Source organism: Rhincodon typus, chromosome 3 (genome assembly GCF_021869965.1).
Source record: "Rhincodon typus isolate 14 chromosome 3, sRhiTyp1.1, whole genome shotgun sequence".
Lineage (NCBI taxonomy): Eukaryota > Metazoa > Chordata > Chondrichthyes > Orectolobiformes > Rhincodontidae > Rhincodon > Rhincodon typus.
Genome location: NC_063334.1, coordinates 9,524,917 through 9,537,939, shown reverse-complemented (window position 1 = coordinate 9,537,939; position 13,023 = coordinate 9,524,917). Strand labels below are relative to the sequence as shown.

General features: G+C 41.9%; 1 protein-coding gene across 1 annotated transcript in view; it reads left to right on the top strand.

The window, feature by feature from the left end:
- Positions 1-13,023, top strand: part of LOC109920043 (A disintegrin and metalloproteinase with thrombospondin motifs 19-like) — a 412,216-nt gene that overhangs the window by 8,597 nt on the left and 390,596 nt on the right. Inside the window, exon 3 of the mRNA XM_048619810.1 lies at positions 6,988-7,150. Coding sequence (XP_048475767.1) covers positions 6,988-7,150 — 163 coding nt within the window. The remainder of the gene's footprint in view (positions 1-6,987; positions 7,151-13,023) is intronic.

Here is a 13,023-nt window from a genome sequence, read left to right as displayed (position 1 = left end):
CTCCCTCTCTCACTGTCCCCTCGAGCTGCCTGCTCCCTCTCTCACTGCCCCCTCGAGCTACCTGCTCCCTCTCTCACTGCTCCCTCGAGCTGCCTGCTCCCTCTCTCACTGCCCCCTTGAACTGCCTGCTCCCCCTCTCACTGCCCCCTCGAACTGCCTGCTCCCTCTCTCACTGCCCCCTCGAACTGGCTGCTCCCTCTCTCATTGCCCCCTCAGGGCTGCCTGCACCCTCTCTCACTGCCCCCTCGAACTGCCTGCTCCCACTCTCACTGCCCCCTCGAGCTGCCTGCTCCCTCTCTCACTGCCCCCTCGAGCTGCCTGCTCCCTCTCTCACTGCCCCCTCGAACTGCCTGCTCCCTCTCTCACTGCCCCCTCGAACTGGCTGCTCCCTCTCTCATTGCCCCCTCAGGGCTGCCTGCACCCTCTCTCACTGCCCCCTCGAACTGCCTGCTCCCACTCTCACTGCCCCCTCGAGCTGCCTGCTCCCTCTCTCACTGCCCCCTCGAGCTGCCTGCTTCCTCCCTCACTGCCCCCTTGAGCTGCCTGCTCCCTCTCTCACTGCCCCCTCGAACTGCCTGCTCCTTCTCTCACTGCCCCCTCGAACTGTTGCTCCCTCTCTCATTGCCCCCTCGAACTGCCTGCTCCCTCTCTCACCACCCCCTCGAACTGCCTGCTCCCTCTCTCACTTCCCCCTCGGGGCTGCCTGCTCCCTCTCTCACTTCCCCCTCGGGGCTGCCTGCTCCCTCTCTCACTTCCCCCTCGGGGCTGCCTGCTCCCTCTCTCACTTCCCCCTCGGAGCTGCCTGCTCCCTCTCTCATTGCCCCCTCGGGGCTGCCTGCTCCCTCTCTCACTACCCCCTCGGGGCTGCCCACTCCTGCTGTTGCCTCCTTCGGGTTGCTTGCTCCCTCTCTCACTGCCCCCTCGGGGCTGCCTGTTCCCTCTCTCACTGCCCCCTCGGGGCTGCCCACTCCTGCTCTTGACCCCTCGGGGCTGCCTGCTCTCACTCTCCTGCTGCGGGCCCCCTGGGCTCCAGGGCACCTCCCCCAGGTGGCGCTGTGGGACTTGCTCTTCGCAGTGTTCTGTGACATGCTGCATTCCAGGGTTCAAAGCCCACGCACTGCTCTGGAGTCTTGCTGCCAGCATCTGCTGCTGCAGTATTCATCTCCAGTGCTGAGGTGAGAGAAGAAACCACAAGAGAGGCAAAAGAACAGGTGGAACACCCAATCTGCAACCATTGTGGAAATGTGTGGACATAATGGGGTTTTTTGTCATTCATTCATGGGATGAGGGTGTCACTGGCTCATCCAGCATTTATTACCCAGAGGGTAGTTAAGAGTTAACACATTGCTGTGGGTCTGGAGTCACATGTAAACCAGGATGGCTAGAGGACATTAGTGAACCAGATGGGTTTCCCTCCAAACAGTTGGCAATGGATTTGAGATCATCATTGGATGCTTAATTCCAGATTTTTAGTGAACTTACATTCCACCATTTGCTATGGTGGGATTTGAACCTACATCCTCAGGAACATTACTTGGGATTCTGGATTAATTCTTTAATGATAGTACCACCAGGCCATCACCTCCCATAGGCACCACTGATCAGACATGATCTCATTAAATGGCGGAGCACTCTTGTGGGGCTGAATGGCTTTCTCCTGTTCCTATGTGTCATTTGCATTTTAATATGAAAATAAGATACTCTAGAAGCAAACTAGAATTGTGAAATGAAACAAAGCCGATTACATGGAAATGAGCTAAAAGAAGAAAAACTCATCTGGAAACATTCATCCATGGATTGACGGTAGAGATAAAAATTGTATGATTTTGAAAGCAGAGGCTGATCATATTGTAAATAACATCATTAATCCTGAGGATTGGGAGTGTTCTGGAAAACCAGCAAAGGGCCATCATCAAGTTGATAAAAAGGGAAAGAAATATCATGAGAGTAAACGAACCGTTGATATTAAAAAAAATGAAAGTAGCTCCTGTAAATGTTGGTCCCATAAAACGTAGGTGGAAAATTCTCATGGGGAGTGAGACAATGGCTCACACAATGAAGAAATATTTTGAATCCTGCCTTTATAGCAAAAGGCACAAGTTAGACACGAAAAATAGAAAGTAACTTTGGGGCTAGTAATTAATATTAGCAGAAAATATATTAGAGATCTTGAGGGACAATAAACTGGCAAATACTCCAGGACTTGATGGCTTACTTATCAGAGTTCTAAAAGAGGTAGCTGCAGATGGTAGGTGTATTGGTTATAAGTTTCCAAAATTCCCTACATTCCAGATTGTACTCTGTGATGGAAATTCGTAAAGATGACGTTGCTTTTAAAAAAGGTAAGAGAGAGAAAGGTGAGAATTATGAGGTAGTTAGCCTGATAGTAGTCATCAGGAAGATTTTGGAATTATCAATAAATATGAAGCAGGGAGGATGAATAGTTGTGACAATATGAGACTGCACAGATACAGATGAAAACCGTTTAGTTTGAGAAACCTGGTCAACATGGACAAGATGGGCCAAAGGATCTGTTTCCATGCTGCATGTCTGTAACTCAATGACCTTATGAACGATCTCTTAGTAAGTAAACAGATTATGGAAATTGGGAAACTGTAACAGACAAATGAATCCTAGGAATGCCTAGGGAATTCCCAGAGTCTCTGTCTTAATGGAGAGTGTGAAAGAAATCACTCAGCAATAGAGGGATGCTTCATAAAATCTCAGTGGACCAACTAAATTGTAAATTAACATCTGCCCTGGCGCGGGCAGTGCATGAGAACAACTCACTAAACATGTTTGGAGGTGACTGTCTATATTAATTGATTTCAGGTGAAAGTCAGATTCAAATTTCACAGCCACTGTGTTCTAAGAAAGATATTGAAACAATTATATGGATTTGCCATTTACATGTGTGATCCAGGGGCACTTGCACCCTGGTTACAAAAGTTGTTTTTTTTTAAATGAAACAATATAAGAATATTTCTCCCTCTTAATGTGTATAAAAGTAACTTGAATTAGAGTTCTTTTCTGAAGAAGGGTCTAGGTCTGAAACATCAGCTTTCCTGCTCCTGTGATGCTGTTTGGCCTGCTGTGTTCATCCAGCTGTACACCTTGTTGTCTCAGCCTCTCACTATGATATGTTTCAATGAGATTGCACTCTGGAATTGAGAAAAGTGAAAGGTAACAGCCCAATCTACTCTGGTTCCCACATTAACAAACTATCTAATGAATCTTTACTGTGCTGCCTCCAATGCAAGTTTACTCTTCCTTGGAAATGGAAACTAAAACTGTACATAGTACTCCGTATATGGTCTCACCAAAGCTCTATACAACTTCTTTAGTCTTGAAATCTAATCCCTTTCAATGCTTGTTTAAAATGATGTAAAACCAGCAGGATGTGTCTTACTACTAGTTTTACATTATTTTCTGAACAAGGGAACGGAACTCCATGCCTGTTTTGGACCATCACCCAAGACTTTATTAAGTTTACTCAACAGTAGCTGTCATACAATTATATAGTGAAACAGGCTTTATTGTGAGTGGAATATATTTTCAAGTTTTGTTTATTGAGTGGTATATATTGTAAGGAGGAAATTATTACAAGGAAAGCAACCAACCTGATGTTGAACTGTGTAAAGTGGATAAATCGCCTGTGGACATATGGCAGGCACAGCAGCTCATCGAAATAATGTAAACACAACTGGAGATTGGACCAGAGTCAGGTCTGGGCATGTATTAGTATTGAGCCAATTGTAATGTCCTTAAAATAAGGCTGTAATCAATTTTTACCACATGGAGAACATGAAGGGGCCTGCAAGAGCAAGAAATATAGTTCCCCTCATGGTGCCATGGAGCCTGTACTTACAGCATACACACAGCAAACAGTTCAACAAATCAGCTCCCATAACCTCTTCAAGGTCAACCAGGGATGGGCAATAAATGCTGGCCCAGCTAGAGATGTCCACATCCTATGAATGAATTTTAAAAAGGTGGTTTGATTTAATTAGATGGGAAACAAACTTTCACTTTCCTTAAGGCAGGTTCAAATGTAGAGATTGTTGCAGCATGTTGTCACATGAGGTGCTGCTGCTCGTAATAAATTTGCATGCTATACATACTTACTATATTAAAAGATCTTGTCATTATGACCTTTGTTCAAGATAAAGTCACTGCCGTATGTGAATTTAATGGCACCTGGTTCACGTTTGTTGGCATGGATAAAAGGCATGGATAAACCTACCCCCACTCTCCCATCACCGCCACAGTATTTCCATCCAATAAGGAGCCCAGGCGATCCCCCTGTCTTTTACATGGAAAAACATTTGTAGAACATTGCAATTTACATAAATAGTTTCACACTTCAGGATGGATAGCATTTGCTTGATTGCCGATTGCAGTGTGTCTTTCCTTTTGATAAACGTAAGGTAAATTGGTTGTAGTCTTTGGGGTCCACTTTGACTTATTGTAAAACTCGAGGGAAAGTTTGAACCATTCCCAAAACAAGCTCTACAAAGATTATTTGGGGACCCCCTGCGCTTATATGGGCCATGGCTGGGCATGACCCTGTGATAGCATTCTTGCCCTTCTTTGAAACATTGACACGGTATCGTTCTATCCAATCAAACGGGTAGATGAGCCTTACTTTAATGTCTCATCCAACAATGTATCTTTTAAGGTCAATAGTGAACTGATGAACTTTAAGAACAATGTGACAATTTCATGGTCACCATTATGACACTTTATTTTGTACATTCCAAATACACTTGTTTAGGTGAATTTAATTTGTCCAGCTGGAGTGTTGGGCATTCAAAATGGAACTGGCTGCCTTGTTATTTTGAACATAATGGTAAAGCTGCCCACCTCATTTCAGTCCATTAACCACCCCCTGTCCCTAATCCTGCCCCCATCCTATAGGCTAGTGATAGGGAAAGAGAGGTAAAGGTGACCTCATCAAGCTTGGCAATTTTGGTCTTTAACTCAACCGATCTGATATTCTTGATTCTCTCTCTTCCTTCACAATTCCATTATGATTTGGTGCTGGAGGTGCTGGGAATTACCAGGGTGATTTCATGTAGTCATGGCCCAGAATGGAAGATCTATAAAGATGGAAGTATAGCCTTCAGTATGTTCTAGATCTAGGTCTCAAAGAAGATTTGATGGAATGGTTAGGATGATCAGTCCTTTTGCGTGAATGTCACTGTAAGTCAAAATGTTACAGAATACAAATATGGAACTGCTGCAAGTTTGTGGCTGTTTGATTTGAATCTAAGTAAGCAGATTACGTTCGCTAAATTTTCCCAATTTAATCCATGTAACGAAGGTTTGGCAAGGCGGCTACGGAAGGCACCACCCAGTGGCTAATGTTGGTATCTATTTTTAAAATTCATGTTTCTCTGGTGACAGTGGTGTCGTATCTATTTGTACCATGTGATTTGTATGGGATAAGCTCATGTGAATAATATGTAACCTTTGTGACCTTCAGCCAGAATCAACATGACTCACATGTGTTAGATTAGTTCTAGAGTAGTTTTTGGAAGTGCAGAGTAATTACTTCTCAAGGCACAACAGAATATAGGACAGTACAGCACGGGAACAGACCCTTCGGCCCACTATATCTGTACAGACCATCATGCCATTCTAAACCAATCCCATCTGCCTGCACATGGTCCTTATCCCTCTATTTCCTGCCTATTCATATGTCTATCATGATGCCTCTTAAATGTTGCTATCATAATAGATGTGATGGTAGAGCATACAACCCATTGGGAGAAAAGGAGGCTGCAATTTGAACCACCATTCATATTTACAAATATTTAAATAGATAAATTTATATATCTGAGAGTTGAATTTCATAACTTGGCTGAATCTCTAGATGAAATGTTTGACAGTGGGCTACCAGAAGATTTAATGATCAAGAAAAATACCAGTAGAAAGTTTTTAGACAGCAAATGCCCTATGAAGTAACAACGAACACTAATGTTGATTGTTTTGGGAAGTCATGATCAGAAATGAGAAAGGCAAAATGATGTAGCGAAGGTGGAAATAAAAGATAAAATGGGTATATTATTCTAATTCTCAAAAAAATGTTGAAAGAACATTTTTCCAATGAATAATCCATTCTTTACAAAATATCTTTTACTTCAGAAGTATTCCTCTTTTGTAACTGAACTGCTAAGTAATTATCAGACTTTTTCTATTGTGATACAGAAAGGCTCCCATTTTAAATCCTTTAAGTCTTTGTCATTCATAGTGCCCAAGAATAGTCACCTTGAAATACCTTGAGGCTGTATTAGTGACGATTACAGTCCACATCAATATGTTATTTCGTACATCATGTTATTAACTGGGATGACTTTGTCACTCAGTTATTTAAATATGATATTTGTACAGGTTTTATTTAGTTGCTGCATTGATCTTGCCATACATTCTGAGAATTGACAGAGATATGTTGAAGATTGATGTATATGGGCTGCTTGAAGTTTGTGATCAGCCTGGGAAATTAAGTATAGAGTACTAGATTACCCATCAAAGTGAGGAATGAGCAAACTGCAGAATGGAACATTTTACTGCTTGTCACGCTTTGACAAAGTCAAGGCAATGCAGGTCAGGTATGACATGGGTCAGCTGCAAGGGACAATTCTATTTCATTGTCCTGCTGCATTTAAGCTTCAGAAGAACACCTCCTACTGCTCCAGTGTGGCATTTCAATTTTATGGTGTAGACTTGTATGCATTGAGAAGCAAATTTAGACTTTACAAATTTATTTAACCTGTGATCCATAACAGCTGCCACAGAGAAGAAGGAGGCATTTATTCTGTTTGTCTGGATTAGATTTTAGCTGTTGTGCCAACATTGAAATGATAGGAATCTGACATGCATTACTACCCAATCAGATATTAATGCAGCAAGTCTAAAATGTGCACTCATACATACAGGTATATGAAAGGGGGATTTTGAACTTTTTTTCTCTTTTAAATTTTGTAGATGGGGTTCATTCAGATTAACGAAGAGTTTATATTTATTGAACCTCTGAATCACACCTTGGCTGTAACAGGATATGCTCATCGTGTTTACAGAAGAAAACGGTCAATGGATGAAAAATCAGCAGAAAACCAAGCATCACAACCATTGTGTGGAGTTTATACAGGTATACACCTTTTTTTTCAATGGATCCTTGAGTGTTTGTTTGAAAGGTATGAAGCCTATGTTTGAGTGTCATGATAGATTGATTGTAGTAGATATTAGTGCTTACCTCATAATCTATAAATTATGGTTTACAATATTAATGGATGACACAAAATGTTTGCTATATTTATTTCCTTGCTAATATAATGTAGACACCAAAAATTATTTTAAATAGATTAGCACCTTGACTAAAATATGAGAGAGGAAAATGTCAGTCAAATGTATAATTTAATTCAATCATCTTAAGGATACATTTGCTAATATTGCCAACAGAAGCTCTAGGTTAATGAGTACAATCTTTACATCTGTTCATATATTTTTTATTGTTGTTCAGGAATGATATTCCTATTTTTGTTTAAATATTTGCTTGGACCTAACTTCTCCAGAAATGTATAAACAGTCACTGTTTCTTTTTTTAAATTTAATCAGTGCTACTAACAAGTTTCAATCTAGGATTATAAAATGATCATTCTTTGTGCTTTGGATGGGTATATGAATAGGAAGGGCTTAGAGGATATAGGCCAAATGCTGAAAAATGGGACTAGAGTTATTAGTTGAAGAAAGGTCCTGACCCGAAACGTCAACTTTCCTGCTCCTGTGATGCTGCCTGGCCTACTGTGTTCCCCTAAGTCCACACTGTGTTGTCTCTGCTCCATAATCCATTAGCAGCCAAGGAATTTGGGTTAGCTTTTACCTATCATTCTGGAGGTCAAACCAAACCTTTGCTGTAAGCTTTAAATTTGCACGGTGGCTCAGTGGTTAGCACTGCTGCCTCACAGCACCAGGAGCCCAGGTTCAATTCCCCCTCAGGCAACTGTCTGTGTGGAGTTTGCATATTCTCCCCAAGTCAGTGTGGGTTTCCTCTGGGTGCTCTGGTTTCCTTCCACAGTCCAAAGATGTACACGTTAGGTGGATTGGCCATGGGAAATTGCCTGTAGTGTTCAGGGATGTGTAGATTAGGTGGGTTTGGGGAATGGGTCTGGGTGGGATGCTGTAAGGGTTGGGGTGGACTGGTTGGGCTGAAGGGCCTGTTTCCACACTGTAGGGATTCTATGGAAATCCTCAAGACAGGTCTGCTGCATTTTACTGTATTTTCAGTGAACTGTTCCAGAAGGACGTTTAGCACTTTAACATTCTGACCCTGACTGGAGTAAACCTGGAATCTGCTGCTGTAAAACACCAAGCCACTGAGACTCTGTCATGAGAAATTCCTAGCCACCATTTTTTCAGTGAGCCAAAGGGGGATCACCAAGCCCACAAAGCTTTAAGTTTCCATCTCAAGAGACTCAAGAATAATAGTGAATTATTTCAGTCAATAGAGTCATAGAGTCATACAGCATGGAAACAGATCCTTCAGCCCAACCAGTCCACGCTGACCATAATCCCAAACTAAACTAGTCTCACCTGCCCGCACTTGGCCCATATCCCTCCAAATGTTTCTTATTCATGGACTTATGTAAATGTCTTTTAAACATTGTAACTGTACCTTCCTCTGTAAGCTCATTCCATACACGAACCACTCTTGGTGTAAAAAAACAATTACCCCACATGTTTTTTTTAAATCTTTCTTCGCTCACCTTAAAAATTTCCCCGCAGTCTTGAAATCCCCCACCGTAGGGAAAAGACACCTGCCATTCACCTTATTTATACACCTCATGATTTTATAAACCTCTGTATGATCACCTTTCAACCTCCTACGTTCCAGTGAAAAAGGTCCCAACCTGTTCAGCCTCTCCTTATAATTCAAACCTTCCATTCCCAGCAACTTGCTTATAAATCTCTTCTGAACCCTCTCCAGTTTAATATTAATAATATCCTTCCTATAATACACGCTACTTCGTTTGCAATCCATTTTATGTGTGTACTTGCATGGATGCTAATGCAAATTCATTTCAACTTCTTTTTAATTGATTCATGGGATGAGGGCATTGCTGACTGGGTGCATTTATTGCCTATCCCTAATTGCACTTTGTAAGGTAGTGGTGAATTGCCTTCTTGAACTGCTGAAGTCTAAATTAAAATAATACCTCCTGTTGTTTAAGAATTAAAAGAACAAACTTGTCTTCTTTCTATCCTTGGGAGTCAGAGCCCTTAAAGGGTTAAATCACTTTGTCTCTTTAAAATGCATATATGGTTAGTTGAAACTTGGAAAAAAAGGGAGAACCATTGCACCATCTCTCCAACTCTGTAACATAACCAAGCTAGGTATTTAGCAGAACAAATAGGACAGTAATGGTCAGCGGTCACCCTCAAATAGTATTATGGCCTTACTGCACCATTAAGACCCAACAATATGGCTAGTGATGTTTTGAAGAAGGACAGCTGGTGAGTGCTCAAAGTAATCAGACAGCTATTTTAGATTTAAACTAATTGGTAAAGGTTGTAAACTCTTCCTTCGCTCCGTTCCACGAGCGATAATGGAACAGAGACCCAGACTAGGTATATTTCAAATAAACAAAATCAGCATGAGGTTTGGCACCTTGTAATTTGTTCAGCTGATGTAAATTAAGTGAGGTCCTCAAAATAAACACACTGTGTTGCTATTACAGATGAAACCATAGAGTCATAGAATCAGACACCATGGAAACAGACCCTTCGGTCCAACTTGACCATACCATTGAGTTTCCCAAACTAAAATACCTCCACTTGCCTGCGTTTGGCCCATATCACTGTAATCCTTTCCTATTCATGTAACAGTCCAAATATCTTTTATATGTTGTAACTGTACCTGCATCTACCACTTCCTTGTTTAAATGTCAAAATTAACTCCAGTATATAAAACCAATTTCATTAAAAGTAGTCTGACAAAATAAAGTGGGAAAAGACTTGTAAGAACCTTCAGCACAAACACTAGTATAGATTAGTTCATTGAGTGACTTGCTTTGGTGCTGTAGCTTCAAAGTAGTTATAGATAGTTAATGCTGTTTGGTTTAACTAACTGATAAATGCCAAAAGGAATTGAGAGTTTTGCATACATATATAGACACTCAAGGAGATTTTACATTTAGATGTTTCTGGGTTGCTGACACCATGGAAACATTATCCATTAAAATGACTAGGGAATAATGGAACTTGAAGGCTCAAAATTTAAGAGAGGTTGTTTGAGATTTTGACACATGCAGGAAAAATGAAATAAGCTTGGGCTCTATTGAAAGATTTTGAGAATAAATGAGGCTTAGCATGGAACAAGAGTCTATGGAATAAAGTCCAGCACCAATGTGGTGCAGAGAAAGGACCACAGGTATACTTTGTCTGAGTTTTCTTTCCATAGACTTCCATAGAAAGGAAAGTGAGAGGGTAGCCACTTCACTAACATCTGTGATTTTTATTTGCTCAGTTTATTGAGGATGTTTAAATAATAAAACTGATGAGAGAGTTTCATTTGTGAGGTTGAAAACATGAATAAAAGAAAAGGGAGTAAGGGAGGAACCATTAAAGGGAAAGTTTTGTAATTGTCTTTGCAAAAATTAAAAGAGAAATATTGAAGCTAGTGACCTACAAAAGAAGCAAAGGTGAAGTGAAGAAAATCTTCACTCGGTCAGTATTGAAAGTAATGTGTAAGGCTATGGAGCGGTGACCCAGAACTCGGGTATCTCTGGCCCCTCAATGCTACCACTTGTCTTCTTATTACCTCCAATCACTGCCTATCAGAAGCAAATTTAGGAGAGAAAGGTCCTGTGATTGGAGGACCAGCTGCCCAGAGATTCGGACAACTCCATAAGTGGAGGTGATTGTTCCCTGGTTGGTTGTCCTATGATTGAATTTCTAGGGGCTTTTGGAGTAAAATTTGCCTCTTGCCACTGTGTGTTGGTACCAATGATAAGTCATCTAACCTCAGTGGTGGAGCCTGATTTTTTTCAGACCTTTTTGGGGTCAAGTGCAGAGGCAAGAAGATGTGACTAACCAGTGTGCCAGTTCTCCAGCTCCATCCTGCTACTTTTCCTCCCTAACCTACTCTGAACCATTATCTGAAAGCAGGATGGGACATTGACCATCAGACTTGTTCAGACTCTATGTGAAAATATTATTGAAAATGGCAGGAGAGGTTGAGAAAGTGTTCATAGAATCATAGAATCCCTATAGTGTGGAAGCAGACCCCTCAGCCTTTTGAGTAAACACTGACCTTGCAAAGAACATCTCACCCAGACCCTGCATTTCCAATGGCTCATCTATGTATCCTACACATCCACTGTGGGCAATTTGGCATGCCCAGTCCAGCAAAATTGCACATTTTTGGGCTGTGGGCAGAAATTGGAGCATCCAGAGGAAGCCCACATAGACATAGAGAGAATGTGCAAACTCCATAGAGGGCAGTTGCCCAAGGTTGGCATCAAACCCATGTCCCTGGCAGTGTGAGGCAGCAGTGCTAATCACTGATCCACCATTGCCATCCCTGTTGAAAAAAGCAGATGAGGGTTTGCAAGTTTTATAAATGGAGCGGGGTCTGTACAAGAGGAAGTCTGTTAGGATCTGCCTTCGGAAAGCACTGGTTCAACCTCAAATGAAGCTTCATGTTCAATTTTGGGTGCTGTGCTTTAGGAAAGATTTGAAGGGTTTAGAGAGACTCCAGTAATGAGGATGGAGAAGCTGGGATTCTTTCCTTAGAGAAGAGAAAGTTGGAAAAGAATTTGATTGAGGTGTTCAAAATTGTGTAACGTCTAGCCAAAGTAGATAGGGAGAAACTATTTCCTTTAGCAGATGGATGGGGAGCCAGAAGATACCAAGTTAAGATGATGTGCAAAGAAACTAACAGTGACATGAGAAACAAAAGCTTTTTAATGCAATAAGTATTTAGGTTCTTGAATACACTGCCTGAGAGTAAGTTGGAGACAAATGTACTCATAGCTTTCTAAAAGGAATTAAGTGCCTGAAAAGGAAAAAAAGAAGTTGGAAGACTTGTGAAAGTTTGGGATAAGGGACGGTTAAGTTACACTTGTAAAGGGCCAGCATTGGCACAGACTGCTGCATGGCTCAGTCTGTGCTGTGACAGTGGGACTACCACTCCTCAGGAGCAGGAGGAGCAGCCAACATGATCAGCCAGAACTTGAGCAGTCCCAGCAGTGCCAGAAGCAAGAAGTAATCACAACCAGGACTACAGCGAGCCCTGACAAAAGATCCACAGATGCTTGGCTTCAAGGGAAATCTGGGAATTTGGCTGAGGAAGGATAGGGAATCCTAGTAGTTAGGTGAGGAGGCAGGGGAAGCAGAGGGAGGAGGAGGCCTTGTTTGAGAAGTCAGGTATAGAGCCACAGACGAAGAGGGATCATCTTGTGGGTGGGAGCCTGTAGGCACAGGGGAATCCACAAAGAGATGAGCTTCCCATTCCCACCTTTTATCCAGCTTTGGGGGGAAAATAATGGACTGGCCACCTTCCTTCCACCTTTATATTGTATTAGAATGGCAAAGGTGGAAATACAGCATTGGGGGTCTTTAATTGGCAATTTAAAGGCCACAATTAACCTTAGACCAGGCTGAAGCCAGGCTAATAAGAACATAAGAACTAAGAGCAGGAGTAGGCCGTCTGGCCCTTCGAGCCTGCTCCGCCATTCAATAAGATCATGGCTGATCCTTTCGTGGACTCAGATCCACTTACCCACGTTGTCACCGTATCCCTTAATTCCTTTATTGTTCAAAAAAAATCTACCTTTTTTTTAAAAACATTTACTGAAGTAGCGTCAACTACTTCACTGGGCAAGGAATTCCATAGATTAACAACCCTCTGGGTGAAGAAAATTCTTCTCAGTTCAGTCCTAAATCTGCTCCCTCTAATCTTGAGGCTATGCCCTCTTGTCCTAGCTATGCCCTCTTGTCCTAGCTATGCCCTCTTGTCCACAG